Consider the following 15912-nt stretch of genomic DNA (forward strand, 5'->3'; position numbering starts at 1 on the left):
ATATTAAACTATTAGACTTTACAAATTAACAAACCTCACTTTGTCATGAGGTTTAATTGCATATTTAATGTCGTTTTTATATTGTACTTGGTTTTTGTTAAACAATAGGTGAAGGAAAAAGAACTCAGGACAAGATACATGTACCCTGGATATTGCCACAGGTCTCGAAAAACTTGAAAGACATGCTCTTTTGTCTTTTAGTTTTTTTGTCTTGTATTCTGCCTGTGTGGTGTTTCCAAACCAGACTGTAATGCCACATGTGAGAATGGTCTCTATAGGACCTTGGTAGGTCTGGATGAGTTGGTAGGTCTGGATGCGACAGCTGAGTCCAGCCTCTCTGTGTCTTTATTTTTTCTATGTTGAGGATGAGGTCATTTTACCTCTCGCTAGACAAGAATGTTTTTGACCAGTCCACTATATGCAATAATTTTCTTCAAACAGTTGATATTGATTTTCGATTGCTGTGAAACCCATAAATCAGTACTTTGAGAAAGAGGCAAGGTAACAGCATCAAATGTTATGCTTAATAAAGGTATTGTTTATTATTATTATTATTGTAAGTAACAATGTTTTTAAATTATTAATTATTATAAGAAAATTAGTATTAATTACAATCATCATTATTAATGATATTATATTGAAGGGTCCAGGTTCAATTCCCAGGCAGGTATGTTTCCTGTTTCTGTGTGCATGGAGAGGGGAACAGGATTAAGCAGTAGGTGATAAGTCAATTACTGTATTTATTATACACTTATCAGCCACAACATTACAACACAAAACATTAAAACCAGTATTGTGAAAACTGCAGTGCAAATTACCTTCACATGGAGAACTGAAGTGCCATAAAAGCAATCATCAGTAAACATTTTGCTCTTTAGTGCATAATCAGTTATAAGGCAATAAACATAATCTTTGACAGAACATTTACAGATCGTACAAAAATTGTAATTTTTTTTATTAGTAAAATAAATGGTTCTTGATGTAAATAGGTAAGAAGATGAATGTTTAAGGAAATGCAAACAAATGTATTTCTTAAATAAATTCACTAAATTGTAACAGAGTTGATGCATAGTGATAAAAATCTTTTTAATAATATAAAAGTATTTATGTTAGATCTTTGTCTTCTAAGATTTGCTACAAAAATATATATTACTTTATATGTCTTGCATAGTGAAACAGTTAAAACAGGTCAATATTTAATTCATTTTTATGAGTGACAAAAACAAAATAAATAAATAAATGAATAAATACATTTTTAGTTGAATTTAAATTTAGTATTATGCTTTTAACAGTAGAATTTTAAAAAATGAGCTTTACAGAAAAAAAAATCAAGGTATAAATTAAATTATTAAAATTTAATGCTTTTTTTTTTTTACCGTAATAATCAAGCCAGAAAAGTCAGTGGCAAGAAGAAGAAGTACGAGAGAAGCCAGAAAAAGCAACCCATTCACAAGTTACCAGATAATAAATAAAAAATTTCATGATTTTATATATTGTTTTGAAACAAAATTGAATGAAACAACATACACAGCCTTGCAAGCTATGCAAAAAGTATTATAATTATTATAATACAACATGTAACAAACACCACCCGACATTTATCATCACCAACATCACCAAGTTAATTCCTTCAAAGTTTTTCAATTAAAAATGTTTTTTTTATAAAAAAAAAAAAATAATAATGGGATTGTAAATTTATCTCTCATGATGTCAGCACAGTGGCATAGTAGTTATCACTGTGGCCTTGCACCTTCAGGGTGAAGGGTTTGATTCCTGCCTCTTTGATTCTCTCCATGCTTGGTGGGTTTCTTCCAAATACTCCAGTTTCATCCCACAGTCCAGTAGGTGTGTGACCTGCCTTGAGCCCAAAATCTCCTGAGATAGACTCCAGGCCCCCACGACCTTGTCACAGGTCAAGCAGTATAGAGGATGAGATAAGGGCATAACGATTGGTAAATGTTGAGCCTAACAACACTGGCAGGGAGACAGGAATACATTGAATAGGAAGAGGAGTCCACCGCATCCACATCATACAACTGTTCATTTACATCTATGGACAATTTAGAGTAGCCTAGAGGACATGGAGGAAACCTGTACAGACATGAATTTTATGTAAACATTTAATAGTCCTGAGAAAGTCTTTATAAGCAGTGTTGCCTTAGTGCAAAATGTAAAAAGTAATATTAAAAAAGGCATCTTGATCTTGATCATGTGGACATCTTTAGTTGCTGCCAGAATGTTACCAGCTGGTTTGGTGAACTAAGGATTGTCGTGATGACCCTGGAGAACTCGTTGTGATTGTACGCACCACTATAATAAGCCTTGAATTTAGACGGGTCAGGAGCGGTTGAAGGTGAGAGGCCCAGTCTTTTCAAACATGCACCAATATATGCATCCTCGATATTAAATGCTGGTACATCTTTCGAGGCATTGACTAGTTTTTCTGGAAGATCATTGGAAAAAACATAACCCATCCCCAGCAGGTATGTAGGATAGGTGTCCTCTGGGAATGATTCCTTCGGTACATACCATTTGGAATATTGGTCCCGAATGACGGGCCGGTCCCACATAACCATCCCCGTCATGTAGTTTACTTTGGGTGTGTCCTGTGCTATTAGCAAGCTTATGAGATTCTCTACATTTAAGAACATGTCAGAGTCTATCTTCATGGCATAGGATGCTTGAGGACAGTGTTTGGCCAGCCAGTCCATGATCACCATGGTCTTTATGGTGAGGTTTCTGTATGTGTCTATGAAGTTACTCTGGATCAGGTCGTGGTACTGCTGGCTTTCCAGAATTAACTGCTCTTGCTGTTTCGCCTCATCCTCCCTTCCAGTTAATCCCACTACGAACAAAACAGTAATGTTTTTTCCTTGAACAACACTTTCATTGCCCCACGTACTTCGGATGGCATTGCGAGCCTCCAGTTGTTGAGGAGCCACCGGTACCATGAGGACCAAAAATGGCTCTTGTTGCTTACATATATCCGGCTCATTCATGATGAACTGGTAGTTGCGTGGATATGCTTCATGGTAATGCATCATTAAAATGTTTCCCGTTGTTAAATACTGATTGGTTGTCTCTGTGGCATTAAGTCTGCTCGTAGTGGTCATGGGTGCAAGTGTGGAAATAATTAACTGTTCCCCATCTGTTGGTTTGTTTTGTAGAGAGAGAAGCTTCTTTATCAGCGAGTGATTGCTTACTCCTTGGATGTGAGTTGGCAAGTAAGAGTGAAAATGTTGAGCAACACCTGTGAGCCACATTTTAGAAGGCTGGATCGAGATGTTGGCCACATGCATAGTAGCCAGCCCAAGGAAGACTACGAAGAGCAAGAAGATAAAGCAGATTTTATACTTCTCCTTGATGAAGTAGGCCATTGTCTAAGAGACAGAATAGGTCAAGAGAGAGAGAGAGAGAGAGAGAGAGAGAGATAACAGGTTATTTGATGTTCAAATTTTGTGTTGATTGTTAGTAGATAAATTAATCTCTACACTGTTGAAGGCTCCGACCTTCAGCTCAAGCTTGAGTGTACTGAATTGAACTGTTTTTTACAGTAGGCACTTGCATTTCAAAGTAGGTGTACAGTGGGGCAAAAAAACTATTTAGTCAGCCAGCAAGTGTGCAAGGTCTCCCACTTAAAAAGATGGGGGAAAAAAATCCAGAAAATCACATTGTAGGATTTTTAATGAATTAATTGGTAAATTCCTCGGTAAAATAAGTATTTGGTCAAACAAAAACAAGCAAGATTTCTGGCTCTCACAGACCTGTAACCTCTCCTTTAAGAGGCTCCTCTGTCCTCCACTCGTTACCTGTATTAATGGCATCTGTTTGCACTCGTTATCAGTATAAAAGTCACCTGTCCACAACCTCAAACAGTCACACTCCAAAGTCCATTATGGCCAAGACCAAAAAACTGTCAAAGGACACCAGAAACAAAAGTGTAGACCTGCACCAGGCAGCTTGGTGTGAAGAAATCAACTGTGGGAGCAATTATTAGAAATTGATAGACATAGAAGATCACTGATAATCTCCCTCGATCTGGGGCTCCACGCAAGGTCTCACCCCGTGGGGTCAAAATAATCACAAGAACGCAAGCAACATTCTAGCACAATTCAGTGTCATTTACAGTGGCTATCTTTATTCACACTTCTATTCTTTATTAAGGATTACTCTATGCAATTCTTGTGCAGTGTTGGGGAATTAACTTAAAAAAGAAATCTGTGCTACAAATTATTAATTATTACATTAAAATTGGTATTTAATTACATTACTAATTATTACATGTAAAGAGTAATTAGATTGCTAATTACGCTACTTTCAAATTACTTTGAAAACATCTGTCTCAGCGTGCTCCTCAACCTGCTGTCGCTCCTCGCTCACTTTGTAACCTCCCTACGTAGGCTCCCTATTTAGGCCTCCCCCCCTTCTGCGGGTGCGCAAAGGGACAGCCGCCAGGTCGCCCCTGCTGGCGATTAATAATGTTGATGGATCTCGGGCTTTCTCCACATTAAAAATCCTCCTTTCCCTTCCTCCCTCCTTCAAAGCTTATCTTTCCCCGTTTTTTTCTAAATAAAATCACCCCTTTTCCCATAGGACCTCGCCCCGTGTCCGTGTGTTTGTGTTGCCAACAGTCCACAAACAGCGAACCCGTTACAACATCAAATGTAAAACTACAAAGCTCTCAGACGATTGGTTAAATCGCATGCTCATTAACTGATGCTGCCGCGCAAAACGTGATTTTTAAACTCATTTTGAATCATTTTAAACCCTACATTCGTTACGCAGTAACGCGTTATACCAAACTCTGTTCTTGTGTTGTATAAACAATACCTTTGGGCAAGCCTTGAACTACTAGTATTTCTAGTTTCTCCAGACTGTAACTCCACACATTATATTAAAAAGATATCTGAGGTGATTAGATCCATTATCAGGTGATGTTTAATCAAATGTGTTTAGTGTACTGTAAAAGGTTTAAAAGTAGTGATTCTGTTTTACAGAGATTGGTATGCATTGTATTTTTAGCTTCTTGTTTCAACTATATAATTTTTTTTTTTTACTTTTAAAAATGAGCATTTTCGTTCACATTTTTCTTGCAGCTGATAAGATAACAGGCAAAAAAACAATGTCAACCCAGGCACGTTTACTATGTTGAACTTTTACCCTTTCACAATCGTTACAGTCAGGGCCAGCCATGTGATTGTTGGTGTACACCTCCTAACTTAAACAATAAAGAGGTTGTTTACTGCTACAATAGGCATTTGAACTGAACTGGATTTGGCGGCCTTACCCTACACCCCACAACCCTCAGCATCCAGAGAATCCACTGCTAATGGCCCAGTGCCAGATAGTCAAAGCTCATCAAGACTATGCAAAAGGGTAGCCTTTGGCTTCACATTAGAATAGCACGTTATCAATGTTACGTCAGATATTTTGTTTTAATCATGTTAGCAACCAAACGTGTTTTACCAAACTACTATTAGAACCACAAATTCAATTAAACCTAAGAGCAGACTAATGCCAAAACTAGAGCTGCGAATGGAGAGAAATTAGGCATTTGGAAAATAATGTCTGCACCCATTGACTAACTGAGAGTACTAATCTTCAGCTGCTATATTGCTGGCCTTATCTTCTTTCTGCTCATGGAACAATCCTTGCCTGTCAGGCCAACTGATCAGCACGGGAAATCATGTAAATTGTGCATGTGTATGCATGTGGATCATGGCATGCCTGAAGGATACAGGTCGCGCTGTAATGCTCTTAATAAGATAATGATGGAGGCAGGATTGGACGAAGACTCGATTGCACAGAATCAAAATCCTAAAGATTTTTTTAACCTTAACTTCCTCCTCTGAGTGTTCAGTCAATTTTCAGCTCCACTGAAGGACTTTTCTATGTCCGGCAAAAGCCCCGAAAACATTTAAATAAATGAACATTTCTGTGACATTGATGATAAAGCTATCCGGGCAGTCGAAGAACCTGTGCCCCAACTTAACTGGGATGATAACTATATCTTTCCACCATCTTTACTTTCAGATTGTTAAATGTGAAATATTACACGTCACCCAAAGATTTGCAGATATGTAGCATTATGCCTGTCGCCAAGTCTGAGTGAGTTATCTCTGAAGATCAAGGTGTATACATTCTTTGATGAGCAAACATTAAGAAATGAGCTGTTCACATTGTACAGCAACAAGCCACGCATGACTTGAGCAAGGCCCTTAACTTGATATATAATGATTTATAATGAGATATAATGAGATGAACACATAAGTAGCCCTGGATAAGACTGTATACCAAATACCATAAATCACACCAGTTCACCACCTGAATAAAAATCTTTCTGAGGAAGAGGTTACAGGCTGAACAGGTTGTAGGTAACAGGTAAGTTGCCCGTTAGGAGATAACCAGATGATACTGTTCTCATCCTCATACTGCACCAGTGAAGACTGTGGTTTATCTCAGGTTTGGGTTCAGTAATACTGGGCTCATGAATTGCAAACCCTTCCATGGGAAAGTCTGCTCATAATGTGAACATAACGATTTGCCTTAAATAAGTCTGTTGATTTTTTTTTTTTTTTTTTTTTATGAAACTTCAGTCAGTGTTTTTTTTTTTTTTGTTTGTTTGTTTGTTTGTTTGTTTTTATAGTTGGGTGAAAGAGGGATCAGATTCTAAGTAACATTTTGGAGCAGAACATTGTAGACCGTGAATGCCGTCTGGTCAATAAGGACATTGGTAGGAGTATTTTAAAGAAATATTTGATCAAATAAACTAGGACCTACTTTAGCAGGTCAAATTACATTACTGGATTTCCAGCATAGTCACACCTTTTTTACATTTCAAGGACAAGCTCAGACAAAGCTGCTCAAAAATAAAAGCACACTGTACATGAATCACAGACCTTCATGTTTTATGTTTTTACTTATTATACGTCTGAGTTTGTTGGATTGTACTTTTTTAATGCATAAAGATATTAAATGTTAGTTTAACAACTATGTTGCGGATTGCTTTTTTTCCACAAACACACCAATACTGGAATTAGTCATAGCTTGCATTGTCAAACTATTTTCACATATTATGACTCAACCATATTAAAATATTAGTAATTACTAATTAGTAATTAACTGGAGTAAAGACTACGAGTTTCAATTGTTCATTCTTGTTTACAGGCATGACTAATTGGGACTAATTTTTATTATTTTAAGCTCATTAGTCAAATGAGCTTGAACTCATTGTAAGGGTTGCCCACTAGAGGGCACCGATTTTAGTTTGTAGTTCTTGTTGGTAGACTCAGTTTCCCAGAAGGCACCTCGGTCAGGTGACGCGGCTGCTCACCTGAACGAGGTAGCTAATTAGTCTTGTTATAAATAGCTGGTTGTTCTGGGAACCTGAGTCGAGCATTAATGTTCATTTCAGTTAAGTGGGTTTTGTTTTGTCTCGTTCTGTTTTAGTTTGGTTAGTTGGCATTTGGTTTACGGAGCTTTAAGTTAAGTTTATATTTGTCATTATTTAGTTTGTGTCTGTGTCTCCTAGCAGGATTAGCCTCCAGGAGAATTAGCCTTTTGTGTTTACCCTCATGTGTGAGTAACCCCCTTTGCATGTTTAGTTCTTAGTCTGTATCAGTACTAATCAGTGCACGACTAGCCTGCTTAGATCCTAGTCTGTCTAGTCTCCTCGTCTGTTTAGCTCTTAGTCTGTTTAGCCACTAACCTTTAGAGTTCTTAGTCTGTTCATCCCTTGGGTCTAGTCTGCTTAGCTACTAGCTAGCTTAGCAGCTAATGTGCGTAACAGCTAGTAGGCCTAGCCAAGTCTGTCTTGTGTGTTTAGCCCCTTGCATGTATTGTCCCTTGCTTAGTCCACTAGACTGTTTAGTGTGTCTTGTCTTGTCTGGTTCGTATCCCCTGTCTGTACTGTATATTAGGTTGTGTAATCCCTAGTCGCTGTATGTATTCGTTGATTATTAGTTCTGTTTATGGTATGCTCCAAGTTCAAGCCAACTCCCTTTTGTTCTTGTTTGTTTATTAAAAGCCTTTGTTTCAACATCATCCCCCTCTGCGTCTATGCCTGCCACACCATGCCCACAGTCCAACACCTAGCAGAACATGACGCTAATAAAATAATGGTTATGCCTCCGGTGCATTGATGCTGCCGTGTAAGATACGTGTGCAGAGAAGTTAATCTATTTAATTTAATTAGGACATTAGGTAACCTTGGCACACACAACCTAGACAACACCTTGCATTCAAACCGCAAAACCACAAGATAACAGCATACTGCGCATGCGTCCAACTGAGATTAGTTCATATTTTCACTTTGGCTGAAATAACAGCGCTGAAGTGGTATAAGTGGATTTTAATGCGCTGGAGTCGTTTTATGACAAAACTCCATCTTTATCCGATCTACTTTTTCCATTTCATATCTGTGATTCACTCTCCGATTACCGAACAGGGAGTGTATTTATTTGGCTGATGATGAAAGAAGTACAAATTAGTGTAAACAAGGTGTAAGGTACTCAACCTTACAGAATGTGATTTCTTTGTATTAATAAGTTGGACAGAGTTCTGCCGTACAGAAAGACACGCAGACATGTACGTGGGCTTTAACCTCAAATAATAATAATAATATCACTGATTACATTAAAGATCAGCAGATTACTATTTGCCTAAAAGGTACAACTAAATATGTATCTTCTTTTTTCTTTTAGTCCTATAGTATGAACAACTTTCTGGTCTTCTGTTTGTCAAGTTTCCAGTTACAAAAAAAAGTCATTACTATTCTATGTATTCCATCTTCCTCATACTTTTACAGAAGAGGTTGTGGTTTGTCTAGTTGCAAACGCTTAAATTTAAAAGTCTACAGAATTTTTATTTCGAAAGTCTACTGCTATGGAAGCATCAACAAAAAGTTGTTGAAAAAGCAATACAACATCCTATCTGTCATATTCATATTCCATATTCCTTATATTAACCTGTTGATTACTTTTTAATAAAAGCATTATTTCAAAAGAAAAAAAAAAGAAAAAAAACTTTTTTGGCTGGATGAAGGAGGGATCAGATTCGAACTAATATTTTGGAGCAAAAAAATCGCTGTCGTGGATATTTGTAAAAGCATTTTTTTTTAAGATGAAGTAAAATTACACAGAAACTATAGCAGGTCAACTTAGCATAAGCAACTTTTTTAGAAACACTCTTGTAAAACTTGCCAACTACAGTAGCCTCGAACCCACTCAACATGTATTTTTGGAGACCATCCTTTAAAAGACGACGATGATATACAATGAGTAGTATACTGTATATACAGTAATGATAAAATGCCAATGTTTAAGACTAATCATAGTCTTTACTGACTAACTGGTCACGTATGGAGCAATGAGGGCAAGGTGTGTGTGTGTGTACACAGACATTAAGACTTTAATGCAGAGTTAAACAAACGCAATTAGAAACCATTTAAAATCCAGCCCAGGAACTGTGATAATAAAATCTCAACACAGTTTAATACGCACGATACTGAAAACAATGTAGGTGATGCCAACGGAACAAGTGACGGAGGCATGTGATAAAGTCCAAAGACAAACCCGAGTCCATGGGTCGCGAAGCTCATTCCAGCTGTTATCCCTGGCACTACTGTAGTTTAAAGGATTCAATTTCATTTGCACAACAATGTAATGCTTAGGGGCATCAGGGGTGTCAAATCATATGCATGAAAGACGGGAGTGGGTGCAGGCTTTCATTCCAATGAACTAGATGCCACACCTGATTCAATCTTTTTATTTAGTCATTCTTGGCTTTCAGGTGTGGCATCTGCTTGGCTGGATGGGGTAGTGTAGCATTCTGGCACTCCCACATCAACAGAGCTGCCAACTTTTCAGAAAAGCTTGGAGTAAGATTCTGAAAATAAGGGCATTGATTATGTGTGTATACACACACACACACACACACACACAAACACAATGCCACAATAGTGCAGGTGCAATGCATTCCAGATTACCCTGTTTATACGAGGGCAAGACTTCAAAATAATAATTGTCAAAATTGTTTTGAATATGAAATTGGAAGTGAGGCGTAATAGTGTGTGTGCATCAATAGCATCATAGCGTCACTATCAAGTCATCGGCCTCTGTGAGCAGGCCCAGACCGGCCATCAGTCAGTATTCAGGATTTCCAAAATTGGCTTTCATCTGTAAGTCACTGTAGGTTTTTTTCTTTGCAGGTATGGAAACTGCTCGCAAATATATGATGTTGCGCCCCGACTACCGTCACTTTCGACTACCGAAAGATGTTAATGTTATTTATTGTAAAGTTACATGAGTATTTTATCACATTCTTTTTATATAGGTAGGAAGGGAGGAGGCAGACACGGGCTATAGTGCAGACATGAATGAATTATTCTATTATATATTATAAGTCAGATTTTTCTAAAAATATTTAGTCAGAATGTATTTATTGTTACATTTTAGAAAATTATGTCTGCCTAATAGGGAAGTTTCAAACTTTTGCTCTTTTTTCCCAATGAAGGTGGAGACGTTCGAGGCTAGCCCTGGCTCTGGTGCAGTGATCACACATCGGATTCAGCCACAGACAGGTCGGAGGAAAATACCAGAAGAAATATTCATTTAAACATAATGGATGAATATGGACAGTGCTAACCACTAACCCACCTATATCAGGGAGGGAAAAGAGGCTGTCTGTGGTTTCAAATCTTATTTGGGTTGATAGGAAGGCTTGGTTTGGTGTGGGATTTTCCGGGCCTGAAATCGTGTCCCAGTCGGGCCCTGTATAGCACGATTGTGTTGCGCTGCTCCCTGATGATGCATGAGCGATGGTTTAAAAAGATGCACTCGGTGGCTTCATGGGTGCTGGAGAAACGGCCGGGAATTGGGGTATTTATTTTCTGGGTATATTTATGAATCTCTCATTGAAGCATTTGAAATGTATTCAAGTTAAAAAGTTGCAATTTTGAAAAGTTAAATTTTGTTTCATTAAAAAGTTTTTAGAAAGTGTACCTTGGTTGTAAAATAACTTTAATTACTACGGTAAAAAAAAAAAAAAAAGTGACTTCATGAAAGTATTCATACCTCTTGAACTTTTTTACACTGAGAGAAATTATACACAGTATTTTGGCCACTACAGTATTTACTAATGTCACTGCCTTCTGGAGGCAGTTGGTTCCACTGGATTGTACTTTGGGGTATCAGAGTAAAAGGGGAGCTGAACACAAATGCCTGCCACACTTTTCATACGTTTATTTGTAAAATAATAATAATAATAATAAAATACATCAATTTGAAAACCATTTACCGTTTTCCTTCCACTTCACGATGATGTGCGGCTTTGTGTTGGTCTGTCACATAAAATCCCAATAAAATATGTTTATGTTTGTGGTTGTAGGGCGATAAAAGTTGAAAAGGTTTACGGGGTGTATATACTTTTGCAAGGCACTGTATGCCAGTTTGCATGAAATCACTTGTGGATGACTAACGTTACAAAGTGTACATTGTACTGTTGAGTATTTACATATTCCGTAAATAACCAACAGCTGAAATTTTGCTAGCTGCCCAGCCAAATCTTTAGGACGTTTTTCAGGGTAGTAAAAAAAAAAAAAAAAAAAAAAGCCTAATTCCAGCCAGCTAATATTAGCAAATTAGCAAAACCTAACTTGTCACATGTTTCTTTTTTTTTTATTAGATTAGCTCATGCCTTTATTTTCTTGCAAGATGAAGAAGATGCTTTGTTTAATACTTTTAATAACGTTTTTGCTTATCCAGCATTTTGGAGCATTCACACACACACACACACACACAATGAAAAAACAGTTCTTTGTACGCTAAACAAAGTGTGTTTTATTATTTCCTCAATCGCTTCACATCGTATTAAAATATATCCCGTCCAGCCTGCTCTTATCTACAACTCATTTATTAATAATTAATTATAATAATCGTTGTGTTTAATATGACACCAGCACCTGTTGTTGAGACTAAAATTAAATAGTCAGTGAAACAAGACCAGCCTTGGCTATTAAACTACATTATTATTATTTAATTATCATATCATTATAATGTCGGCAAAGATCAAAGTCAGCAATACAGGAACCATGTCTAATTTATTTTTGTCTTATGTAATATTATAAAGGGAAAACCTTATAGATTGCCATTTCTATATCAATTTGTCCTACGTAAACTGAAACTTTAATATTGATGGCTATTAGTTTTGTGTCATGACCTGCTATTAGCACAACCTTAAAGCACTAGAACGTAAAAAATACTGTTTTTTTTTTTTTTTTGCAACGTGCTGACGTTTTTTACAACATAGTTAAATACTAATAATCAATAACTATGTGGTGACATACTATTTAAGAAGTTTCGAATCTGATCACAGCAAAACCTATAATACAATTCCTGCTACTTTGAGTGAACAAATCAAAGCCAATGAGCTGTTACAACACAAAACATTAAGCCCAGTATACAGTTGGCTAAGTTTCTGGTTGCACAAGGGGCAGGCGTGACACTTCAGGGTCTTAGTGGCTGTGCTGTGGGTACCGGCACCAAGACATTGGCATCTGTGGATCTGTTGGGTTGTATGCTAGAAGCATGGCACATCATTTATTTGGAAGTATCTTTCATTCTTTTGGGAATCCTGCTGCTAGATCGGACAGGGATTTTAGAGTGCACTCTATTGGGTTCGGGTTCAGGTCCAGACTCCAGAGGCTGGGTCGCTCCAGGACGTTCACAGAGTTGTACTGAAGTCACTCCTGTGTTATGCTTTCGGTCATGGTCTTGTTGAACTAAAACCTTTATCCTAGCCAGAGATCCTGAGCGCTCTGGAGAAGGTTTTCACTCAGTATAACTCTTTATTTTATCTGCATCAATTTTACAGTCTCTCAGTACCGCTCGCAGAATAACATCCCCACAGCACCACCGGGTCTGACTGTAAAGATGGGCTAAATAAGGTCATGCGCAATGCCTGATTTCCTGATCAAATAGTTAAAACCTCATGTCATCAGACCAGAGAATTTTGTTTTCTACAGGAAAACCCACTAAGCCTCAGTGGAACATGAAAACTCAACACACTCATCCACAAACAACCGTCCTTTGGGGGGGTTGTATCTTTTATCTAAATGTAAATCATAGATCATTGGATATTTCTCCTGTAGCTATTCGCTACAATTATCATAATAAGCATATTTATAATTTATGATTATAATAAGAAGCATCAACATATCAGCTTCTTCCTCATTTACCATCTAAAAAAAAAACATTCTCCGCTTTTCCAAGAGTCGCTTTATGGCGCTGGTTACCAGATAAAAACAGAACCAAATTTAAGCAGATTTTTCTATTATTATTATTATTATTATTATTATTATTATTATATTTTTATCGCTACATGTTACAAAACAGCTACACTGCTGACATTTTATCTCTAAATATTACAGTTTTAAATATAACCAAGATGTAAGTTTTACAATTTCATGGAACATTTAATTCCATGTTTGTATAAAGGCAGCTTCATGGTAGACATTTTTCAATCCATTTAAAATAAAAAGCACACTGTACAAACATTTATCTGTTTTGTTTTTTTTGGTGAGATTCTGTTCTATCCTGTTTTTACTATCTGCGGTTTAGAGTTTTCTAGTTTGACCGGTTTTGTTGGTGCTGCGTGATCATACAGCACTTCTATAGACTATATATATACTGTATAGAGAATATATAGAGTATATAGATATATAGACATTCATAAAAGACAGCACTTTATAAATATATATATATATATATATTATATAAAAAATAAAAAAATATATATCTTAAAAATATATATATACATATCTTTTAAAAATTCTCTGAAGGGAACATTGTAAAAGTTAATGATTACCTTTTAAATATTGAGTGTTAAAAACAAAGAGGCTGCTTCCCTTTCAGTGCGTCTGTATTTTCAGACCAGATTATGTGTTTTTTTTTTATTTTGTTTTGTTTGTTTTTTGGTTGTTCTTGTGAGTAACAGATCAGGTTACATCTTTTCGAGACATATAATGCATATCACAAAGCACATCTGCTCGCCTTTTCTCAAATTTCGGCAGCGGGAAACTGAAGAATGTAAAATATTGAACTGTAAAAAGAGCTTAGATTCTATATAGTAAGCACCCCTTTTCAGATCTGTAGACTGATAAATGATATGGCTTTATGAGCCACAGAAGAATGACTTTCAAATGAAAAAAAATCCCAATGAGGACCAAATTGAAGCGTTAATTTTTACAGTCCATTTACATCTATAGCTGAAGAACATGCAACAAACAGAAATGAGAAAAAAACAAAATCAACAGTGCTTACCTGAGATACAGGTGTGTGTGACTGTGTGTGTTTGTGAGAGAGAGAGAGAGAGAGAGAGAAAGATAGAGAGAGAGGGAGAGGGAGAGAGGTGGAACTGAGATAGAAACACTGATAAACAGAGAGAACCACTAAAGCTCTACCACTGAGTCCCTTGAGAAAGATCTCATAGAGACCAAGGTGTTCCCGCCCCCCGCCCGTCCGGATGGGGCAATAAGGGGCGGTAATGATAAAGGAGTATACACCACTTTCCGAGATACTGATTTAGCACACAAACTAACAAGGAAAACTAGGCTAGTTCACAAGCAGTGAGAGGTGCTAAACTATGTGTGTGTATGTGTGTATTTAATCATTAATGTGTCATTAATGAGAATGAATAATGAAAGAAGAAGAAGAAGAAGAAGAAGAAAACAACTCAGGTTTCTTCTTATGTGTTGGTGTGAATTATTGCAACACAGCCTGAGAGGAGCGCTTCCTTGGGATCAGGTAAAAACATATGGGGTGATTAAAGGTCAGAGGAGTACTAGTTATGACATGCCATAATTGTTTTTGGTGTAGTAGGAATATGTCCAAAATCATACATGTCCTTAGATAGAGATAAAGTCAGAAATGTACATACTGTACGCCTTAGCTGAATACAGTTAAGACCCCCCCCCCCCCCAGCACCCCCACCGCACACACACAACATGCATCTGCAATAGAGGCAAGGCAAGGCAAGTTTATTTGTATATCAAATAAAATAAAAGATAATAGCAATAAGATATTTTAACAAAAACTTTTACATTTCATTTAAAATAAAAATAAATGCAGTTTGCAACAAAACTTTAAACTAATTAAAATTTTATTAAAAAAAATAAATAAATAAAAGACTAATTAAAACTAATAAAAACGTGATTTAAAATAAAAATAAAACAGTTAAAAAAATTTTTTTAGGAATGTTATCTATTCTAACAGAGCAGTTCATGTGACATCTGATAAAATACATCATGTTTAAGAAAGTAACAAAGCTGTAACAAAGTAACAAAGCAAAAAAGCTGTTCCCTCGGATGCTGACAAGCAGGCGAGCAACATCTCCCGACATTGATAGATCAACGCCTTCACTTCCTGTATATCTTGTTCGTTCTTACACGTAAACATATTCCAAGTCTGCAACCTTAACTGATCCACGATTGTGTAGACTTTTAAAGACACACAGAGTCGATTCAAATTTTAAGTGATTTATTTCAGCTTTTATGTCCTTTATTACAGTCCAAAGTTTATATACGCCTGGATGACGTTCAGTAATTATGTCCTTAAATTGTTCGACCTGGTCAAACATTCTCAAGATCCTTTCAATAATTTGCTGCAATTTAGCTATTTTCTCCTGACAGAACTGGAACGACCGCGCCAGGTATGTAGGCCTCTTTGTTTCCGCAGCGCTTTGTGTTGATCACTCTGATACCTCGACCCTATTGTCCTTTTGTCTTTTCCATAAAGGTGAACTTCCTGGCTGATGAAAAGAGCATTTGTGTAAGTATATCCACATAATGCTTACAACATTATTATTATTGTTGTTATCATTATTATTACTAAGATTTTTAAAAATCTTTATACGGTA

General features: G+C 36.7%; 2 protein-coding genes across 2 annotated transcripts in view; one reads left to right on the top strand and one right to left on the bottom strand.

Annotated features, from left to right (window-relative positions):
* LOC128518710 (sialoadhesin-like) overlaps positions 1 to 15912 on the top strand; it is a 1187000-nt gene that overhangs the window by 840646 nt on the left and 330442 nt on the right. The gene's annotated exons all lie outside the window — the stretch shown is intronic.
* LOC128518540 (beta-1,3-galactosyltransferase 5-like) lies at positions 1860 to 14428 on the bottom strand. The gene is made up of 2 exons (XM_053491696.1): positions 14319 to 14428; positions 1860 to 3380 (listed from the first exon to the last, which is right to left on the bottom strand). The coding sequence occupies exon 2, from the start codon at positions 3375 to 3377 to the stop codon at positions 2208 to 2210; it is 1170 nt and encodes a 389-aa protein (XP_053347671.1). The 5' UTR covers positions 3378 to 3380; positions 14319 to 14428; the 3' UTR covers positions 1860 to 2207.

Source organism: Clarias gariepinus, chromosome 3 (genome assembly GCF_024256425.1).
Source record: "Clarias gariepinus isolate MV-2021 ecotype Netherlands chromosome 3, CGAR_prim_01v2, whole genome shotgun sequence".
NCBI classification, from domain to species: Eukaryota; Metazoa; Chordata; class Actinopteri; order Siluriformes; family Clariidae; genus Clarias; species Clarias gariepinus.